The 20,788-nt window shown below is 52.5% G+C and overlaps 1 protein-coding gene across 3 annotated transcripts in view; it reads left to right on the top strand.

Moving 5' to 3' along the window:
* The window catches only part of ITGA1 (integrin subunit alpha 1), a 129,563-nt gene that overhangs the window by 82,768 nt on the left and 26,007 nt on the right, over nucleotides 1-20,788 (top strand). For all 3 annotated transcript variants that reach the window (XM_036307939.1, XM_036307940.1, XM_036307942.1), the window contains exons 10-18: nucleotides 2,926-2,999; nucleotides 3,708-3,852; nucleotides 9,333-9,478; nucleotides 10,825-10,968; nucleotides 12,523-12,780; nucleotides 14,219-14,349; nucleotides 16,375-16,541; nucleotides 18,119-18,255; nucleotides 20,537-20,647. In XM_036307939.1, the coding sequence (XP_036163832.1) occupies nucleotides 2,926-2,999; nucleotides 3,708-3,852; nucleotides 9,333-9,478; nucleotides 10,825-10,968; nucleotides 12,523-12,780; nucleotides 14,219-14,349; nucleotides 16,375-16,541; nucleotides 18,119-18,255; nucleotides 20,537-20,647 (1,313 nt within the window). The remainder of the gene's footprint in view (nucleotides 1-2,925; nucleotides 3,000-3,707; nucleotides 3,853-9,332; nucleotides 9,479-10,824; nucleotides 10,969-12,522; nucleotides 12,781-14,218; nucleotides 14,350-16,374; nucleotides 16,542-18,118; nucleotides 18,256-20,536; nucleotides 20,648-20,788) is intronic.

Genomic DNA, 20,788 nt, shown 5'->3' with positions numbered 1-20,788 from the left:
GCGGTTCACACGCGTGTCGAAGTCACGTCACTTCTTCCCAGATTCTTTCTTTGCTTTTTCACGGCGACCGGGGACACTGAGCGTCGCCTTAGGTAGAAGAGGTGGAAGAACAGCTTACGTAGCAGCTAGGTCTTCCCTGACGAAAGGACGCCTTCGGGTGGTGGGCAGGCACCCCTTTTCCTCCTCGCTCTCGGGGATCGCAGGGCAGAGGGCAGCCCTTCTCACCGAGGACGAGAACCCCAGCGCCCCTCCCTAGGGCTCCCGCTGCGTCTGTGCTGTGGGGCCACACGGAGGACTGTTGTCTTTGTACCTTAAACGTGAACGTGGACGTGTGAAAGCACAGTCCTGCTCGAGGCTGGTGATGGGAGCGTCAGATACACTGGGAAGGGGCCCTGCTGTGAAAGGGGCCACTGACAAGGACAATGCAGGGGAGGGGCTACAGGGGATGTTAAAATGAATAGGAAGGCGGGAGAGTGAGGTGGAGTAATGGCTCTCGAGCGCTTCTTGACAGTGACCCCGGCGATAAGTCCAGCTTGCTCTGTGACCGGGACACGCACATCTACACACCTAAAATAAAACCAGTCTCACCAAGTGGCCCTTACCGCAGGCACCGCGCTCTGGCATGTGCCCATCTCTGCCTCCCACTCTCTCCTCTTTCAGTTAAAAATAAATAAATGCAGGTGACAACTCACCTGTTGATTTCACGCCTGCACACAGCCAGTCAGTGGCAGGTTCGCTGTGGAGACGATGGCGCTCCACAGACCGGCCATCGGGACTGGACTTCTCTGCCCCCTGTCACCCCGCTCCTTGTGCCCTGAGGAAATCGAACACTGGAACTGCTTTTCAGCCGCAGTCACAGCGGCTTCCGCAGCACGTGGCGGCCCCCGTCCTGTGGACAAGTCACCTCTCGGGGCTCTGCGCTCGCGGCAGCCACCCCTGTCCCCGACGCCCGGGCCAGGCCACGCGCTGGCGCTCCTCACGGAAACGATGAGGTTTTCCAAGTCCTTGTGCGCTTTTAATGGTTCGCTGACATGCGTCGAGATGTGATAGAAGCAAACCGCTAAGGCCATCTAGAGGACACGTGGCTGAGCTACGTGAGACAGCGAAGCACCATGCAGTCCCGTGTGTCCCCTGACGTCAGGAACCGTCACCGAAGCCTCAGAGAAATGGAGCCTGTGTCAGGGACCGGGTGGAGGAGGGTCCACTTTCCTGACGTGACATTTCAGGTCGTTCTGACCTGGGGACACCATGCCTCCAGGGTGCTCAGACACCCCGACGGGCCTCTATAGTAAGAGAGGAATTACTTGATGAGGGACTCCTCAGATCAAAAATGCCTTCCCATGTAGGCCAGCCAACGAGGGTTTGGGGCAGCCTGTCCCTGATTCTCTTTCATCGTGAGACCGGAAACGGCGTCATGTCCTTGCGCACTTGGGGAGTCTGCATTCTCTATAAACATCCACCTTCTGCTAGTAAACAGCCATTCTGAAGTCCCTGCCGGCCCCGGGCAGCGCCACCTGGTGGGGGGCGGGTGCCAGCAACTCGCCCAAGAACATCAGAACGTGGTCTCAGGTCTCCCTTTCCCATCTGACCTTGGGAGAAACGCGGACTTCCCCAACCAGAGGCTGCACAGTGGTTAGAGCGGCTACCTGGGCACCTGGCAGCCAGGGAGGCGCTGACAGCAGGAAGTTCAGGGAGGTACCCCGGCCGCTCCCACGATGCCCATCCAGCCGCAGCATGTCCGAGCTTCCTGCTGTCTGTCCTCAGATCCAAGCAGAGCAGCAGCCGGCAAAGGGCTGGGGGCTGGCAGGCCTTTGCTGCTGTTCCTGTCACTGACCTGGCAGATACAGAGAAAGCACCTCCAAGTACCGGGGGCCTAAGTGAAGGCTGCGATCCATTAAGTTACAGTGCATCTCGGTCATGGAGGTGAGAGGGTATGTGTGAGATTAAAATGATCGATTTGAGTTCTTGGTTGATTTTCCCACTGAATCCAGTCCTATAAAAAGGCAATTGCGGGTGTACTTGTTAACAAATTTATGCCAGGAAGTAACGAGGAAATGAGTTTGATTCCACAAATGGGATTATTCTCATGGCTCAATGAAAGGGCAGACTGGCATTCTTAAAATATGCTCTATTTTTAACGTCTCCGCAAGGCCCGATAAATCAGTAACTCCCACGGAGAGCCAGTAAGTCAGCATTCCCTCAGTCCCCTCGCGGCTGTGGCTGAGGGCTGGTGGGTGTTTTGCGGGTAGCACATTCCCGTGGGGTGCTTGGGACTACCTCTGCGCTGTAGTGAAGAGCTTCAACGTGGACACAGGATCGTGTGTGTGTGTGTGTGTGTGTGTGAGAGAGAGAGAGAGAGAGAGAGAGAGAGAGAGATTGAATGGCACGTGGCCCAGAGCCCTGTCAAAAAGTCCCCTCCTGGTCTGAGTGATACTCACAGCCGGAAATTAGAACAAATACAAACCTGGAATCCCTACCACTTTATCAAACAACGGAATTCTGAGAGGATCTCCAGCCGGACATATGGGTGAGGATGTGAGTGCCATTTCCTCCGCCCTGTAAGGCAGCCGGCGAGTTTGGTCCGATATCTCAGCAGAAATCCCCGGACGAGAGGCCTGGACAGAGCTTCCCCTGCAGGGCTCCGGGCTTTAGCCTGTGGACAGAGAGCACCATGAGGCCTGTCCGCAGCTGGTGTGTGAGGACACGGCAGGAGTGGAGACGCCGCCACACCCCGCAAGGGTGCGGAAACCGCGGGCAAGGATGGGAGGCACGCGCTCTGCCGATGTGCCCTGCCCCGGCCCTGCCCGGGGGTTCTAGATGGAGAAATGGGGCTGGAAGTGCCTTGAAGGGTGAAGTTCGGTTGGGAAAGACCGAGACGGGGCTCCCTGCAGCTCCGCGGTGCTAAGGGCGTCTCTCTCCTTCCAGCCACCGCCGACCAGGCCGCAGCCTCCTTTGAGATGGAAATGTCACAGACCGGCTTCAGCGCGCACTACTCCCAGGTACGTCTCCCCTGTTCATAGCTTTCTTCTTCCAAGAAAAAAAAAGCTAGTTCAAGGATATATTTCAAGAATGTGAATTTTTTTTGAGGTTTTCTCCCCAAACCAACACCCAGGCATCAGCACGACAAGTACAACGTGTGGTTGGTGGCTGAGCGGTTTACCATATCCTGGTGACGTTTCTGGTCAACAGGAGACTGGCATTCCTAGCTCCTCCTGGGAAAACGTGTTCTCTCGCACAGCTCACAGCGCGGCGCTAACCGCTGTGAATCGTTACGCCAGGTCCCCGTTTACGTAGTCATGCAGCCGGCTGTGTGAAATGCTTGATTTAAAACATTTGCTGATGCTATGGGGTGGATCTTTTTCTCAGCGTTAAGATACTCAACGGTTCTGCTAGAATTCCACATTTAAGACCTAGGGTTCTTGGCACCTAGAACAAAGCTTTAGAAATTACGTCGTTTGTGGTTGATGGAGGAAAAGGCAGCGCGGTCCCTGGAAAGGCCGGCTGACACTCGATGTGCAGTTGTGCCATCGAACCAGCCGGGCCCGTCACTGACCCCGAGGATGGAGAAGGTGCTCCCGGCGGCCGGCCGCACGGCCATTGTGAGGGTTACAGAGGCTGATGTGTGGGCAGCCCGAGGAAGGCGCCCATCGCACTGTTGACCTGCGTGTCTGCTCTTATTAACCGTCGTTTTCTCTTCCGGATGTCAGGACTGGGTCATGCTCGGAGCTGTCGGCGCCTACGACTGGAACGGGACGGTCGTCATGCAGAAGGGGAATCAGATCATCATCCCCCAAAACACCACCTTCAATGTGAAGTCTTCCAAAAAGAATGAGCCCCTGGCCTCCTACTTAGGTAAGTTGGGGTGTCATGAGTAGAATGTGATGGCTTGTAGTCGTGTTTGTGTGTTTCATCTTTAGCATCGTTTGCTGGTGTTTCTGTTGGCTCACTGACAACTATGCAGAGGTCACTTCCAAGGGTCGCTGTGTTACGGGACCCGTGGGAGTTCCCAGCCCCGAGCGCCTTCGCCAGAACGCAGACCGCGGAAGGCATGCTTCCTCGGAGGCTGGCGGTGCAGGGGCTGGTTTAGGCGGATGCGCATCTTCCGAGGTCTCTGGGCCTGGTACTCTCTTTAACCTTGGGACCTGGTGGAGCGGAAGTGAGGCAAGAAAAAGAAACCTTGACCCCGCTGACATCCCAGAGATCAGATCCTGTTTTACTTCATTGTGAGGAAACCACTTACCATTTACTCTTTTAGCCATTTTTTTTAATGTTCTTATAGCTTTTGGGAGAGGGAGAGGAAGAGAGAGGGAGAGGGAGAGAGAGAAAGAGAGAGGAGAGAAACATTGATGAGAGAGAATCATGGATCAGCTGCCTCCTGCACGACCCCTACTGGGGACTCAGCCTGCAACCTGGCACGTGCCCTCTTTGGGGATCAAACCAGTGGCCTCTTGGTTCATGGGACGATACTCAACCACTGAGCCACATGGACTGGGCTAGCCAATTTTTAAGTGTTTATTATTGTTGACTGTTCATAGTCTCTTAAATATCCTCTATCATTAGTTTTTTTTATGGGTCCTAATTTTGGAAAAGAAACGTTTAGTTTGTCTTGTCAGACAGCGTCTTCTTTAACAGCTCTGTTCCCTAAGAGGAATATGGAACTTAAACCCAGCGATGCAGCACCTGCTCGTTTTCCAAAGGCTTGTCTGGAATGAGGAGGAGTGTGTCTGGTATGACCTTACTCTGATCGGTACCAGGCAGGGCTGTCCAGGGGGCACCTGGGAACTCTGCTATCATCTAACTGATCTCAGTCAATGGTTGGGAGGGCCTAGGATGAGAAAGGCCTCCAAGGTACAGTTTCCCAGCTCCTATGCACTCAACAAATATTTTGGAAGTCTTCTCTCGCCCGAGGCGTGGTTCCTAGGGCTGGGCTGCTGGGTGAAGAACACAGATGGCTCATGGGGCTCATGGGTTAGCACGTTAGCATTCCTCTCCGATCCTTCTGTCCTGGAGGCGGGTCTGTCCCTGTCCTAGTTTCCTCCTGTTTGCAGAAGAGGGTAGCAAGGTATTCACTGGTAGGTCCAAGCATCTCCTTTCAGGCACATAGGAAAGCTGTAGAGGCAAGGAAACTTAAAAAGAAAAAAGGCTTGAGGCTTTTCGATAAATAAAAATATATAATGGTAATGTTCACGTACGAAATAGTCAAGCCTCACAAAGAATTTTGTGAGTTTATTTGAGCCAAACTGTCGACAATTGCCGGGAAGCAGAATCTCAACATATTGAGATACTGCTCTGGAAAATGGTGATTTTTTCACCTATTTTTATACATTACCATCCAAGGCGTAGACGGAGGTGGGTTACATGAAACCGTTGGTGATAGATTAGGGCGGTGGGAGAAAGCAAAGGGGTTGGGAGGGACCTCTGAGATTGGATAAAAAGTAAAATGATAAGACACTCACTTCCTTTACTTGGGTGGGTACAGGATAGTTCATAGTCAACAATGAACAGGATCACAATAACAATGGGGGAGTTTGTGGTCTCTGCCTTGTGCCCTGACACATTGGTTGTACCCTGGGGGGTCCGGGAAAAGGGACATTACCCTGACATTCCAAAGGCATGTTACCATAGATGCAGAAAGACAATAGGCTCAGTTAAGATCAAAGTTGATCTTTGTCAGGGAAGATACTGGCCTAGGACATGACTACCCACCATAGGCTGCTTTTTAATTTAAAAAGTTTAATTTCAAACCCTCCCCTGTGGTCACTTGAGGTCTCTGAGTTTGCAAGGCCGCCACGCAGGCCTCCCCTGAGTTAGTCAGGCTAGCAGGTGGCCCCTGTTTGTCCACCGTCAGCAGCAGGTAAAATGTGAGTGTCCAAACCCCTTGAGACCATTGACATGCATGAATAAAGGTCTAGTCTATTTCTGCTCTCTCAAAAGGAGGAGAAAAACAGTCATGCATTGCTCTAAGCCTCACGCATTAGAAAAGAAAATGCCAAACTAAGAGGGGTCGCTAGGAGATGATCCAGAGGATCCAGATCTGGAAACAACCCCCTTCTGCCTGCCCCTCCCCCAAGATCGTGAAGAAAGGACCGTTAGGAAAGAAAGGCTAGTCTCCGGAGGATGGGGTGAAAAAGGAGGGAGTTGGGCTTAAAACGCTTGCTGAGCTTTAGCTTTAAAGGCGGTCTCAGAGCGCTGACTTTCCAAATTAGGAAACTGAGGAATAGGAGAATCAGGTCACAGCTGCCTGTGGCCGCCGGGAGCTGGGACAGAGGTCTCTGGATTCCTGCTCCGTGCTCACCTGCCCCTCCCACTGTGCCTGACGGGGTTGGTCCAGGGGCACGAACAAGCAGCGAGTGCCCGCGAGGTGCCAAACCCTGACTCACACACCGGAAACCGGGTAAATAAGGTGGATCCATACCTCAGGGAGGAAGCTACGTGTCTGGATGAGATGACAGATACCGAGGCGGGCGGTCACGGCTGGTATGAGACGTCCTGTGCCGTAGGACGGCCGAGGTTGATTAGGTGGCCTCTGCAGGTTCCCCACACTCTCAGGTCCTATGGGACTCGGGACTCCTCTACAACCAATTCATACATATAACATTTCCTTCAAAACAGAGAAGCACCCAGAAGGGGAGCAGAGGATAAAATAGCTTTTTTTCCCCTCTGAAATGTTATTCTAAATCTGAAAGGTGGCTTTCAAAACGTTTCCTTGCCTGGGTTACAAATTAGGACGAGTTTGAGCTCATGGCTAGACTCCGTGTGGATGGCGAGCCGTTAGACCATGGAAACCCTTACTCAGGAAGCAAGAGGTAAAGACTCTGTAAACATCCATCCTGTGCAGCAGCGAGGAGAACGCGTGGCCCTGGAGCTGCTAAATGTCGCTCAGGGTGTGGCCAGGGCCCGTCTGGCTGTGGCCCAGGAACTCACCGCCTTAGGCCAGTAGAGCTTAGCAGGTGGGTCTGACGGTGAGAATATCGTCAAGAGCCTCACCCCTCTCCCGCCTCCTCCTGCTCCTCCGCCCAGCTTGCTGGTTGCTGATCATGGCAGACAGAGTCCCAGCAAAGGGAGGATGGGAGGCAAATGCATGAGATCCAGACAGATCCCGCCGGCTGCCATTCCCCCACCCAGTGCCAGCACGTCCCCGAGGGGTTAGAGGAGCTGAGGGCGGGACTTAGTCTTTATAAACCACACACAGGGCCTGGCCGTCCACGTCCCTTCCTCTTCAAGCCTGTGCTCTTCCTCTTCTCAAAGCAATGCCAGGCGTCCGTGTTTATCATCAGCTTCCTTTCATGAAGTCGGGCTTCCCTTGGCCCCCTGTCCCCTCCCTCTGCCTTGTCATTGGCGCCCCGGGCGCACCCACAGCCACGGCCCGCTGGTCTCGGTGCCATGGAGGGCCCAGCTGGTGGTTCCAGTTGCCAAGTGCGCATCTCAGAGCCGATGAACTGAGTAATCGCTCGCTCTGAGCCTCATCGTTGCCAGCCCACTTTTTAAAGTTTCTTTTATTAGTCTGCATTTCGCACTCTGAAAATTACAAAAAAAAATCAGTGCATCCTAGAGGCCCTCCTGGCTCCCTCCCTGACGTCTCCTAGCAGAGCAGCGCGGCTAAACAGCCTGTTCCCACGTCCTTCTTCGCGGTTTATTTACGCATGAACGTGACCCCTAGGTTTTGTTTTTAAGCAATCCCCTGGTTAGCAACGCAGAAATATGACACATGACATGTTTGCAAAAGAATCGTCTGCTGTGTGTCATAATTTTTAAAAGCTCAAAGGCAGATGAAGAAATGAGAATGTGAGAAAAATGTCCATGAGGAAAATAGGCCTGAGAAATGGTGTTTCTGTAGGGCTTGTAAGAATAAAACAGTTTAGTACAGTGATGGCGAACCTTTTGAGCTCGGCGTGTCAGCATTTTCAAAAACCCTAACTTAACTCTGGTGCCGTGTCTCATATAGAAATTGTTTGGTATTTGCAACCATAGTAAAACAAAGACTTATATTTTTGATATTTATTTTATATATTTAAATGCCACTTAACAAAGAAAAATCAACCAAAAAAATGAGTTCGCGTGTCACCTCTGACACGCGTGTCATAGTTTCACCATCACTGGTTTAGTACAAGAATCTCCGTCTCTTTAGAGAGTGGAACGATCGCCCTGTAGTAAAATACTCGGTAAGTACGTTGTCAATGTAATTCTCTCGTGAAGTGCTGTTCTGTGGCGTTTTCACAGGTCACCCGCTGTCCGGCCCAGTGCGGGGCAGCTCTGGTCATTAGAACATTTCTTCCTTCCATAGAGTTGAAATCTGGTCATTTTTCCCGATTGATTTAACTCTGTTTTCTAAAGACACAAAGAACAAATCTCATTCTTTGCTCGAAAATTAATAATAATCTGCCTTAAACATCCAATTTAAAATTCTAAAGGACATACAAGTCCAATTATAAAGAAGAAAATAATTAAACATGAAAAATTGTCCACATTCACTTTTAATCAAACAAATGCAAATTACCATCCCAGCAAGTTACTATGATTAGATTATGGTTAGCATCTATTCATTCGCCCACAATTGAAGTAATACCAATGACACATAGTGTTTGGGAGAGTTTGATGAAACTTCTCTCCTTTGATTGTTCATGGAGTTAATTAGTACAAATTTTCTGGAAATAATTTGCCAAACACTGTAAGAACCATTAAAAACTTGGTCCAGGAATCTATTCCTTGAAATTTATCATTAAAAAATGTTAATGAAGAAAGAAATTAAGTTTTAAAAGATGTCTTTCCAGGCTTAAGTATAATACCAAAAAATTAAGCCCACCTAACACCCACTATTCCATCGGGGAAGAAACCTGTGTAATAATGTAAGTCTTTTATGCTTTAACTCAGAGAAACCGGCTTCAAGCATTTAAAGTTACAATTTAAAACATAGGCCACAGCACAGAAAAGTCTTGCATTTGCTATGATTCCAACTCCGTGAAACTATTACTTCCTCCAGCTCAGAGACGCATGTCCAGATGAACTAGCATTGATGCATTACAAAGTGGCACATTGCAATTTTGAGGCTCTTTTGTGAATGTTTTTCTTTTTTCCTGTCACCGTTGTTATGTTATTTGTGCCTTTAAACGGTGGGAAATGGAGGTGCGGGAGCACCTTTGGAGGACAAAGGTGCTTCGAGCATCAGAGAGCCCTCCAAGCTTCTACCCACACGGCGTGTCTGCGTGTCCGTGCGCATACTGACTGCCAAGTCCGTGTGAAAATGTGAGATGATGCTGCCCCCGCTGAGATGGGCCTCGGTGCTCTGGGTGCAGACCCGGGGGGAGAGCATGCATCTGGCCTCTCTCTGCCAGGCTATGCGGTGAACTCGGCCACCGTCCCCGGGGGAGACGTGCTGTACATCGCGGGCCAGCCCCGCTACAACCACACCGGGCAGGTCATCGTCTACAGGATGGAGGGCGGGGACGTCAGGATCCTGCAGGCGCTCCGGGGAGAGCAGGTGAGCGAGAAGTTATGGCTGTAAGTCCCCCGTCCACACTCTGGGCAGACTCCACTTAGCTGCCTGCTGTCCGCAGCTTCAGCAACACGGGAGCCTCATTCCACCTCAGCTGAGACCGGCCTGGGCTGGGCTCTCGGAGGCATGGAAAGTGAGTTTGGCCTCGGGCTATGTCCCTGGGATGGAGGCGGAGCTGGGATGAGTAGGTGATAGATGCGGATGCGGGGGTACAAATACACGTACAGAGAGAGAGCAGGCAGCTTAGGAAGAAGGCGGCAGAGCACAGACAGGACGTGCGGGAGGTGGAAGGATGGCTTTGAGCGCGGACTGGTGCGGAAGGTCTTCGTGAGAGACAGCGCCTGGGCAGGTGAGAAGGTAGACGGTGGCAGGCGCCGTGGGGGGCCAGGCAGGGAGAGCAGCCCCGTGGTGGGAGGAACTGAGTGACAGGCACCCCCCCAAAGTCCTGGGGGCCGCTCAGCGCCGCGCCCCCAGGGGTCTCCCCGCAGCCCAGCGCACAGTGCAGCTCAGGTGTCGCCAGCAGACCCCGCAGCGAGGAGCCAGCGTCCGCCACAGGCCAGGGCCATGGCTGGCGGGTCCCTGCTGGGGCGCAGGCTCCTCTGCCGCCGGCCCAGGCGCACGCAGGAGGCACCAATCCATGCGTTTCTCTCACATCCATGTTTCTCTCTGTCTCTCCCTCTCTCTTCCACTCTCTCTAAAAAAGAAAAAACAATAAATAAATAAATAAATAAATAAATAAATAAATAAATAAAGAGAGAACATACTGCTGCAAGGGGCGGGGGGTCCCCGCACCCTGTCCCCCGCAGCGGCTGGGACTAGACCACGCCCTGAGCTGGGAGACAGTGTCTGAGACTCACCTGTGAAATCGCTGCCCCAGATCCCACCCCGTCCAGCCCCTCCTGCGGCCTCGGGGCGTGTGTGCACACCGTGGCCTCTCAGCATGCACTGGCCCCCGTCCGAACGCCTTCCATTGTTTACCTCATGGCGTTTCTTTTTTAAAAAACAATCTTTGCAGTGTCACTGGTCTTGTCCGACCTGGAGAAGCACGAGGTTGGGGAGAAAGCCAAAGGAAGCCCTTTCTCGGAAGCTACGGAATCTGTAGCAGCCGCCCCCCTCCCCCTTCTGTCCCCCCTCCCCCTCTGGGGGCCCTGCTAGTCAGTGGTCTGGGCAGAGCTGAGAGCCCAGAGGCGCTCCCGATCACCCCGTTTCTGCGGCTCATCCCCTGCGCCCTCTGACCTCACGCACGGTCAGATGGTGAGAGCCAGAAAGACAGGCACCGCTTCCCCAGTGCCCGGTGCGCCTCACACGGCTGCTCTGTGCTGTGTGCCCAGATCGGCTCCTACTTCGGCAGCGTGTTGACCACCGTGGACATCGACAAAGATTCCCACACGGACGTGCTCCTGGTCGGGGCGCCCATGTTCATGGGGGCCGAGAAGGAGGAGCAGGGGAAGGTGTACGTGTACGCCCTGAACCAGGTACCGGGACGGGGTCTGGGGAGAGTGGGACAACCTCTTCCTTTCTTTCCATTTCAAACAGATCATGTGGCGCTGCTTTCGCACTCAGGTCTGGAAAAGGAGCAAAAACAGTGTCAGGGCCCGCGGCCCCTCTTCTCCAAAGGAAGGTTTACAGTCCTTATAAAGGTGTTCACACCGCTAGGCGTTTCCTGCTTCGGAATGTGAACTATTCTTTTCAAACAGAATATATAGGATGGAGATACATACATAGCTCACAGGCAGCCATTCATGAGCTCTGGCCTGGAGGTGTGGGGGGCCTGGAGGTGTGGGGGACTGGAGGTGTGGGGGGCCTGGAGGTGTGGGGGGCCTGGGGGTGTGGGGGGCCTGGGGGTGTGGGGGGCCTGGGGGTGTGGGTGGCCTGGGGGTGTGGGGGGCCTGGAGGTGTGGGGGGCCTGGGGGTGTGGGGGGCCTGGGGGTGTGGGTGGCCTGGAGGTGTGGGGGGCCTGGAGGTGTGGGGGGCCTGGGGGTGTGGGGGGCCTGGGGGTGTGGGTCGCTTGGGGGTGTGGGGGGCCTGGGGGTGTGGGGGGCCTGGGGGTGTGGGTGGCCTGGAGGTGTGGGGGGCCTGGAGGTGTGAGTGGCCTGGGGGTGTGGGTCGCTTGCGGGGGAGGGGAGGGGGAGGTGTCAGGAATTTCAGGCAATGACATCAAATCTTTGTAGTGAACAAGCTGAATGTGTGGTCTTTGGAAAATCTCGCTGGGCTGAAGTGAGATTCTGACTTTAGACACTATTTGTAGGTGAAATAACTATTGATTGATTTATTAGAAAAGTTATTTTTGTTGTTGTTTTGTTTGTTTTGCTGCTTACAGCAAGTCAGTATTTATTTATTTGGTTTTTTAAATTTTCAGAGTCTCTTCATATTAATTATTTAATTCACAAATTATTTATTTTCCTTTCTATCATTTTTTCTTTCTTTCTTCTGCCAATGTTTTGGGATCCTATCCTGTTTTTCCCAAGAAAGTATGTTCCTTTCTGCCCGTTGCTGCTCGTTCGCTGGGCCGTTACGGAGTTTTTGGCTTTTTCACTCTGGAGAGGTTTGGGGAAAGCTTGCTTTTGAACAGAGGGGGTCCTCTATGAGGGGGAATCTATGGAGACTTTTCAAAGGAGCTCAATATTGGGAGGAGAAAGGGTGGGACATGGATGGAGGATTTCAAAAGTCAGTTCTTTGGCTTTAAGAACACACACTGGGCGATCCCCTCACCCTTTTGCATTAAGAGGACCCACTAAAACCCTCAGCCGGCTTCTTCCCCACCGTCTACACTCGGCTCTCAGGCTGGGTTGTAAGAAATCTTACAGCCTGCACGGTGGATGCTCACATGGTGTTTCCTGGCGGCGCTTTCCTGTGCACCCCCCCACCCCCGGGCCCCTGCAGAAACCGTCCTGTCCCTGTGTCCTTTCCTGTGCACCCCCCCCCCCCCGTGGCCCCTGCAGAAACCGTCCTGTCCCTGTGTCCTTTCCTGTGCACCCCCCCCCCCCGTGGCCCCTGCAGAAACCGTCCTGTCCCTGTGTCCCCTCCAGACGAGGTTTGAGTATCAGATGAGCCTGGAGCCCGTGGCGCAGACCTGCTGCTCGTCCCTGAAGCACGCCGCGTGCACCAAGAAGAACAAGAATGAGCCGTGCGGGGCCCGCTTCGGCACGGCCATCGCGGCCGTGAGGGACCTCAACCTGGACGGCTTCAACGACGTGGTGATCGGCGCGCCCCTGGAGGACGACCACGGGGGCGCCGTGTACATCTTCCACGGGCGCGGCCGGTCGCTGCGGAAGCAGCACGCGCAGGTGGGTCCCCCAGCCCCTCCCGCTCGATGCCCCGGTCGTGCCAGGCCCCACCTGTCCAGCTTCAGGACTTGCTTGGTTTCTTTCTTCTGACTCCTGGGCAATGAGATTTCTCATTCTCTTCGGAGTTACCTTTTTTTATTGTTGTTATTGATGTCAGAGAGGAAGGGAGAGGGAGAGAAACGTTGATGATGAGAGAGGACCATGGATCGGCTGCCTCCTGCCCGCCCCACACTGGGGAGCGAGCCCGAAACCTGGGCCTGTGCCCTGACCGGGAATCGAAGCAGGACCTCCCGGTTCCTAGGCTGACGCTCAACCACTGAGCCACACCGGCCCGGCTCCTAAGTCATCTTTATAGAAGGATTACTTTGTATTTCATCCTTTTATCTAGTTTTTTGTGTGTGTTATTTGCCACTCTCCATAATCTGATCTTTTAAATGGTACAAAACAAAAAAAGCACAAACCGAAAAAAGAGCACTTTTAAAAAGTATATGTTTTTGTTGATTTTAGAGAGAGAGGAAGGGAGTAGGGTAGAGAGATAGAACATTGATGAGAGAGATCAATCGGCTGCCTCCTGCATGCCCACCACCGGGGACCGAACCCGCAACTCTGATATGTGCTCTGACCGGGAATCGAACCAGTGTCCTCTTGGTTCATGGGTTGATACTCACCCACTGAGCCACACCAGCCGGGCAAAAGAGTACGTTTTAGCACTGCTACTTACCACCCTCAGTGTGCCTGGTCCCCAGAGGGCACCGCTTTCCGAAGGAGAGATGGCAAATCTGGGACTTTTCCGTTGGAAATGGGAGGATGAGGGCGTCCCCAAGTTTAGGGAGGGTCCGTCTGTCCTGTCTCCTTACCATCGGGTTCTATCAGAGCTGAGTCAGGAGTGCAGGTGGCAAATGTTACGTGTGGGGACGCGCACAAGTCAGCCTTAGAGGACGCTCCGCCTTCGTCTGTGGCCTCCCCAGGCGGTGGGCACGTGTGAGGGGAGTGAGTCTATGGTGAAGGAGGCGGCAGGCGGAGAGTGTGTTTGGAGGAATGTGCCCTTGGTCCCCGGCCCCAAGTTTAGTGAACACACCGACCCTGACACCGGTCCCTCTCCAGGCTGCTCAAGTGATGCGTTTTCAAGGTTCCCGCGCCTTCCAGCTCCCCGGGGCGGCGGGATTGGAAGCAGCTACAGCGGAGCCCATCGCAGTGTTTCCTTGGGGTCAGACAGGACGAGGTTCTGTCACTCCCCTCGCTCTAGGGTCAGGACCCCGAGGTGACCGCGAAGTGACCGCGCTGTAGGAAGCACGTCCTCGGGGAGCACCTGAGAGAGGTCCCCATGAGGCCGCTGGGGCAGGTGTCCGCAGCTCCTGCAGGGGGATGTGGGTTAACCCGCCCCGTCCTTTTCGAAGAGGCTCTTCTGACGTAATGCCTCTCGCCGGGGTTTCCGCAGCGCATCCCGTCGGGTGGAGACGGCCAGACCCTGAAGTTCTTCGGCCAGTCCATCCACGGGGAGATGGACCTGAACGGCGACGGCCTCACCGACGTGACCATCGGCGGCCTGGGCGGCGCCGCCCTCTTCTGGTGCGTATCCGAACCCGCCCACCGAGTCCGCTACTTCACACAGAGTTCCAGCGCTGAGGGGATCGGGCGAACATCAGACCAAGTGTTCATTTCCCTCTGCGCTCCATCACTCAGATAAAAATACGCAATTTCTTAGGCTGCAGAAGTCAATAATCATATTAAAGGAACAAGTAGAATCAGCCCTGGATTTGCTCAGCCTTTAAAATGCCTGCATCCCCAAAGCAATTAACTGTAGAACCTAGTTTGTGGTCAGGTACACATATTAGTGTCATTGTATTTATTACTAAAATAACTTATTAATCAATAGCATTAAGAACCCTAGCTTTTTTTTAGTTAAAAACAATTTCAAAAAGGATTCTATTTGAAAAAAAAACTGGTTAAAATATATGAAGAATAACATTAATGAGAATTTTGTATGAAAATTTTTAAAAAGACTTTATTAAGAAATACAAAGGAAAGATTTGATGAATAAAATTATACTTAGGATATGAGCCTTGATGGAAAGTTCACAGGTTGGTTCTGCCACAGTGACCACTGGCTTAATGCAGGTGGAAGCAAACCGCGATGGCATTTCCCCCACAATGTACCAGAAGAGCCGTAAAGAAAACTGAGAAAGACCCAGTGAAGATGGAGACCTAAAAGTCATGGCTTTGTCGTAATTTAAGATACAACTAATGGTCAAATGAAAAGCCTATACTAAACCACACACAGATAATAACCATTACGTTAAGAAATGTTTTAGCCATACATGTCACTACATATACAGTTACTATGCATATAACTATATACAGGTGCTAGGCATATAACCATGTATAGTTGTTGTACATAGAACTATATACAGGTGCTTGGCATATAACCATGTATAGTTGTTGCACATAGAACTATACACAGGTGCTAGGTATATAACCGTGTACAGTTGTTATACATAGAACTATACACAGGTGCTAGCCATAGAACTATGTATAGTTGTTATACATAGAACTATATACAGGTGCTAGGCATATAACCATGTATAGTTGTTCTACATAGAACTATATGCAGTTGTTGTACATAGAACTATGCACAGATGCTAGCCATAGAACTATGTACAGTTGTTACACATAGAACTATGCACAGGTGCTAGGCATATAACCATGTACAGTTGTTGTACGTAGAACTATGTGCAGTTGTTACACATAGAACTATGCACAGGTGTGATGCACATCACTATGTGATGCACATCATAGTCTAAGGTGACAGTGATGTATAACCAGAGAGGAGAGTAACCTGAAAGGCGGTGCCTGGGGTGGGGCTGGGGGTGGGGGGCGCAGGCTGGGCCGCCAGAGGCTGTGCCCTTGGGCAAGCTCCCTAAAGCCAGTCACCCGCATGGGAGCAGAGTGGACATACATTTCATATTCATTTGAGCTGTTGGTGCTGAATTAAGTGAGCATATGGCCCTCATGGAGAGGGGGAGACACGGGGAAAGTGAGGCGTTCCCGGGGCTCAGAGTCCAGGCGAAATGCCCGGCAGCAGGGAGAGGTTGGCCCCTTCGGGAGGAAGTGGGAGAGCAGCTGGAGTGGGTGTTTGTGGCGAGGCTCCCTGGTCGTGCTGGGCGCCCTGTCCCCTCTCCCGGGCGAGCCCCTGTTCCTGCTTGTGAGGTCCAGGAGGGGGTTTATGACGGTGGTGCCCAGACAGGTGAGGGTGAGGGAAAGCCCGCCCTGCCTGTGCTGCTTCCCACGGGCCTGCAGCTCAAAGAATCAGCCAGTCACGGGGCATGTGTGGGTGGCGTGCCCTGAGCTCCCCAGGTCAGATTTCGGGCCAGCATCTCCTGCCCTTGACAGACAAAGCCCAGGACGGTGCCCAAGCCACCCACGTGTCCTCGGAGCATCAGCCGCCGTCTGGTCTGGACCAGGTTCTGCAGGGAAGCGGAGCTGTGGGGTCCTGGGGTCCACGGAGAGCCACCCCGATGCTCTCTGAATCCCCGCGTGGTGGCGTCCGTCACCCGTGAGGACGTGGGAGTGATCCCTGTGGTCTGTGTCTTTCCAGGGCCCGAGACGTGGCTGTGGTTAAAGTGACTATGAACTTTGAACCGAATAAAGTGAATATTCAGAAGAAGAACTGCCGCATGGAGGGGAAGGAAACCGTGTGCATCAACGCGACCGTGTGCTTCCATGTGAAACTGAAGTCCAAGGAAGACGCGGTCTACGAGGCTGGTGAGCCCGTGCACACGGCAGGTGCTGGGGGCGGGGGGGGGGGGGGGGGGGACGGCGGGCAGCGCTGGGTCCAGCATAAAGGCTTCAGCCAGGCGCGGGGTTCCCCTGGGCAGGGATCTGCATAGCCCGGGTGCCCCTGGGAACATGTGGGCCCTGAAAAAACCTGCCAAAGGAACCCCCAAAATCTGGAGCAGGCACTCTACATGATGGCCTCACCATCCCAGGGTTCCCCAGTAGCTCTGCACTTCCTGTAGACAATCAGGTGTTTAAAAAATAAAGCAAATAAACAGGAGAGAGGGAGGGAGGGGGGGGGAGGGAGGGAGAGAGAGAGAGAGATAGAGATAGAGATAGAGATAGAGATAGAGATAGAGATATTAGCCCAGTCCTGTGGGTTTGCCCTAAAAGGCCTCCCTTCCGCTCCTACCCTCTGCCGGTGGGACTGGGGTTGCAGAGGATGAAGAGCTGTGCCACCTGCTCCCCAGAGCCCTTGGCTCCACTGGGGTGACCCTGGCTGCTGAGAGTCAGACATTCGGGGACACCCCTGCAGCCCGGTCTCCGCCTCCCCACACACAGTACTCTCTGAGGCTTTTAAAAATGACACTGAAATGCGTTCAGTCATTTGGTTGTCTCTCACTAACGGCCTGATCGCCCCACACAGCCTGCTTGTTCAGTCGTTTGGTCATCCCTCACTAAGCCCCCTGCCAACCTGGTCATAGGCAGCCATCTTGTGAGGGCGTGAGGGTTAATTTGCATATTACCTCTTTATTTATATAGAATAACATAATCAATATTCTAAGCAAGTAAATCCAATAAGCACAGACATGGTCAGCAAGTTAGGTGACATGGAAGTGAGTGTGTGTGTGTACATAAATATCCTATATAATAAATAGGTAATATGCAAATTGACCATCACACCCTCACAAATGGTTGCCTACAACCAGGCCAGCAGGGGGATTAGTGAGGGACAGCCAAATGACTGAACAGCAGGCTGCGTGGAGTGACCAGGAGGGCAGTTGGGGGCAACCAGGCCAGCAGGGGGCGTAGTTGGGGGTGATTAGGCTGGTAGGGGGGACAGTGAGGGGTGACTAGGCTGGTGCGGGAGGGCAGTTGGGGGCAACCAGGCCAGCAGGGATTGTTTAGGGGTGATCAGGCAGGCAGGCAGAAGTGGTTAGGGTCAATCAGGCAGGCAGACAGGCGAATGGTTGGGAGCCAGCAGTCCCGGATTGTGAGAGGGATGTCCCACAGGGATCGGGCCTAAACTGGCAGTCAGACATCCCCTGAGGGGTCCCAGATTGGAGAGGGTGCAGGCTGGGCTGAGAGGACCCCCCCCCTCCATGCACAAATTTCATGCACCGGGCCTCAGTTATAGAATAAGTGTGATTAAAAACATTAAAAGTATAGTGAACACACAGATCAATTCTATGAGTTCCTCAAGTAATCTTCATCGTGCTAGGTAGTGGGATATACTGGGTGACAGGGGCTTTCTGGTGACTGATTGCCCTGAGGGCTTCCTGCCGTGCTCACTGAATGAGCCGGGTCCTGTGGAAGTCAGCCCCTCCTCTGTCCCCTGTGCACAGACCTGCAGTACCGCGTCACCCTGGACTCGCTGAGGCAGATCTCACGCAGTTTCTTCTCCGGGACCCAGGAGAGGAAGGCCCAGAGGAACATCACCGTGCGCGAGTCAAAGTGCGCCCAGCACTTCTTCTACATGTTGGCAAGTAAATCATAGCGTGTCGCGGCCCATTCCGCGTCCGGGATAAAGCATAGGTGTCTGACTCCAGGTCAGCCACATCCCCCTGTTTCCCTTCAAAGGGCACATCAGGAATAAGCTTTGTTCTGTTTGTTCACTTACATCAGAAAGTCCCAGGTACAATCTGCTAATGTCCAAGTACAATTGATAAAGCCGTCTTTCATCTCCCCTGAACGTGGGACAGGCAGCCATGTCGTATGTAAATATTTCTCTCTTTTCTGTGTCCAGCGCGGCTAGAGAGCGGTCCGGTTCCTGAGTAGGAGCTACTGGGGATTGAGAAAATGAAAGAAAGAGACAGACACAGAGATAGAAGGAAAAAGCTGGGGCCGGGTGGGACAGCCATCCTCTGATGGAGAGACAGGGACCCAGAGCCGATACAGCGAGTTTACTTTATACGGCAAAATACCAGGGAGTTTTACTAAAGCCCAAGACAAAGGAGATGATGTGCATTCTTGTGGCTTCTCTGTCATCGTCACTTCTGGGTGGGCCTGGATAATCCTGTTTGTTCCTGGTGCTTGGCTGGATTTAGATAATGAAACCCACCCCCTGGGGCCTGAGCTGAAGGTGAGACTGACAACACACCTGCCTCTGGCCAGGTATGTTTCCAGGGCATGGCTCTGCCAACACTACTGGATTCAGCTGACAATAATTAAAGAAATGCTCATGTGCCTTCCCAGGTGCTCTCCTCAGTCGTATGGAGCAGTAATAGGCACAGTACATGGGTCAGTAGGATGTCTGTCTCTTCATTCCTTCATTCCTCCCTCTCTTCCCTCCCTTCCTTCCTTCATTCCTTCCTTTCTTCCTTCCCTCCCTCCCTTCCTCCCTTCCTCCCTTCCTTCCTTCCTTCCTTCCTTCCTTCCTTCCAACTTGAAAACACATACCTTCTATTGGCCTTGTCTGTCGAATGTGGATGGCAAGTGATGAATGCGCTGAGGGGACCGCTGGGCCAGTGCTTCCTGAGGTCACTGCTTGTCCCGAACTATGACTTTCATCCTTTGACGTGAACTGGAAGGGGAAATACTGGTGTTTTTTGTCCTCTGTAGGCTTTGTGCTGCCCAAGTCTCTTTCTACTGTAGCGGAGGGGGAGGCCGTGGAAAGCACGTTATTAATCTCTAGAAACAGCTGGCCAGCTAGTGTGAACCATTTCAAATGTGTTTTCTTGGGTCGTCATTTATGCAGGGAGCATTCCCAACGAAGGGCAAGAGTTTTTGAAATTTTTTTTTAAAAAAAAAACACAGTGCAGAATGGATGCAATGAGAAAGCACTGTTTTTAGTAACCGATATTGAAACATAGAGACTTTTCCTCCGTGATTTTCATGTCAACACTCCCTAGGACATATATCAAGTCAGCGTATTCCGTCAATACTAAGATCCATCCATGACTGGGAGGCCACGCCTGGCCCTTGCATGGCTCCACCAGGGCGAACACTGGGAGCTGGGGCTTAGATGCGATGGGGAGGCGTGAGGCCAGGTGAGGAGCCGCTTCCAACCCACTGAGAGTGGCAGTCGTGTGTGTTTCTCCAAAATGCAGTGTCTAGCAGTGGCGCTAAAAGGCATGAACTAGTTCCCTGATTTCTGAAATTCTTGAGGATCTCAGTGGGTGCTCGGACATTTGTTCTGGACTCAGCCAGGACGGAATTTGTATCCGTGTAATTCGGGCAAAGTTGTTTAGTGCCTAAGAGGTTCGGTTTTTCATCTGTAAAATAGTGGCCAATGTGTATAAAGCTCATCATTGTGGACAGGCCGTAAATGATGTTGCTACTGATGGGAGTCTAAACAGTATTGATCGTGTGAGCACTATTTCCTTGTCAGTCACATCGTACAATTCCTACAATTCGAGGTACATAGGATACTAATGAAATGCAACCCAATTTAAAAGGAGTTTGCTGTTCTGTTTTGGGGAGACTTTCCTAGAAGTGTTATATAGTGGCTTCTAGCTCAAGGTCACAAGAGGAATGGCATTGTTATGGAAGTAGCTCTAAGGGGTAGGTCCCACATGGTGAGGTTCAACATGCCCACAGGCCCCTCTGAGGTAGGGGAGCAGCTGGTCACCACCGAGGCCTCTGCCTGCCAGCTGTGGCCCCGTCCAGGCTGAGGGCGCCCGTCTCCAGCAAAGCAACCTGATGAGGACAGGGACAGGAGGACATCCCGTGAGGCTGGTCCCACGCAGGAGAAGCCGCCATAACAAGGTCAGGACACCCAGGAGATTCGATACCAATGATCTGTTTTATGTTTCAACCTCCAGGACAAGCATGACTTTCGGGACTCTGTGAGAATAACCCTGGACTTCAATCTTTCCGATCCGGAAAATGGGCCCATTCTTGATGATTCTCTGCCAAACTCAGTACATGAATCTGTAAGTCGTTTTTTAAAAATTTGGAATACCTACTTGTGAATATATTAAGGAAAAACTTGAAATGGAAAAAACAGACACACACACACACACACACACACACACACACACACAATTGATTATAGGGTTATATGTATGTGTGCC

This window comes from Myotis myotis, unplaced genomic scaffold (assembly GCF_014108235.1).
Source record: "Myotis myotis isolate mMyoMyo1 unplaced genomic scaffold, mMyoMyo1.p scaffold_m19_p_5, whole genome shotgun sequence".
Taxonomy (NCBI): domain Eukaryota; kingdom Metazoa; phylum Chordata; class Mammalia; order Chiroptera; family Vespertilionidae; genus Myotis; species Myotis myotis.
This window is presented reverse-complemented; position numbering and strand designations above follow the sequence as displayed.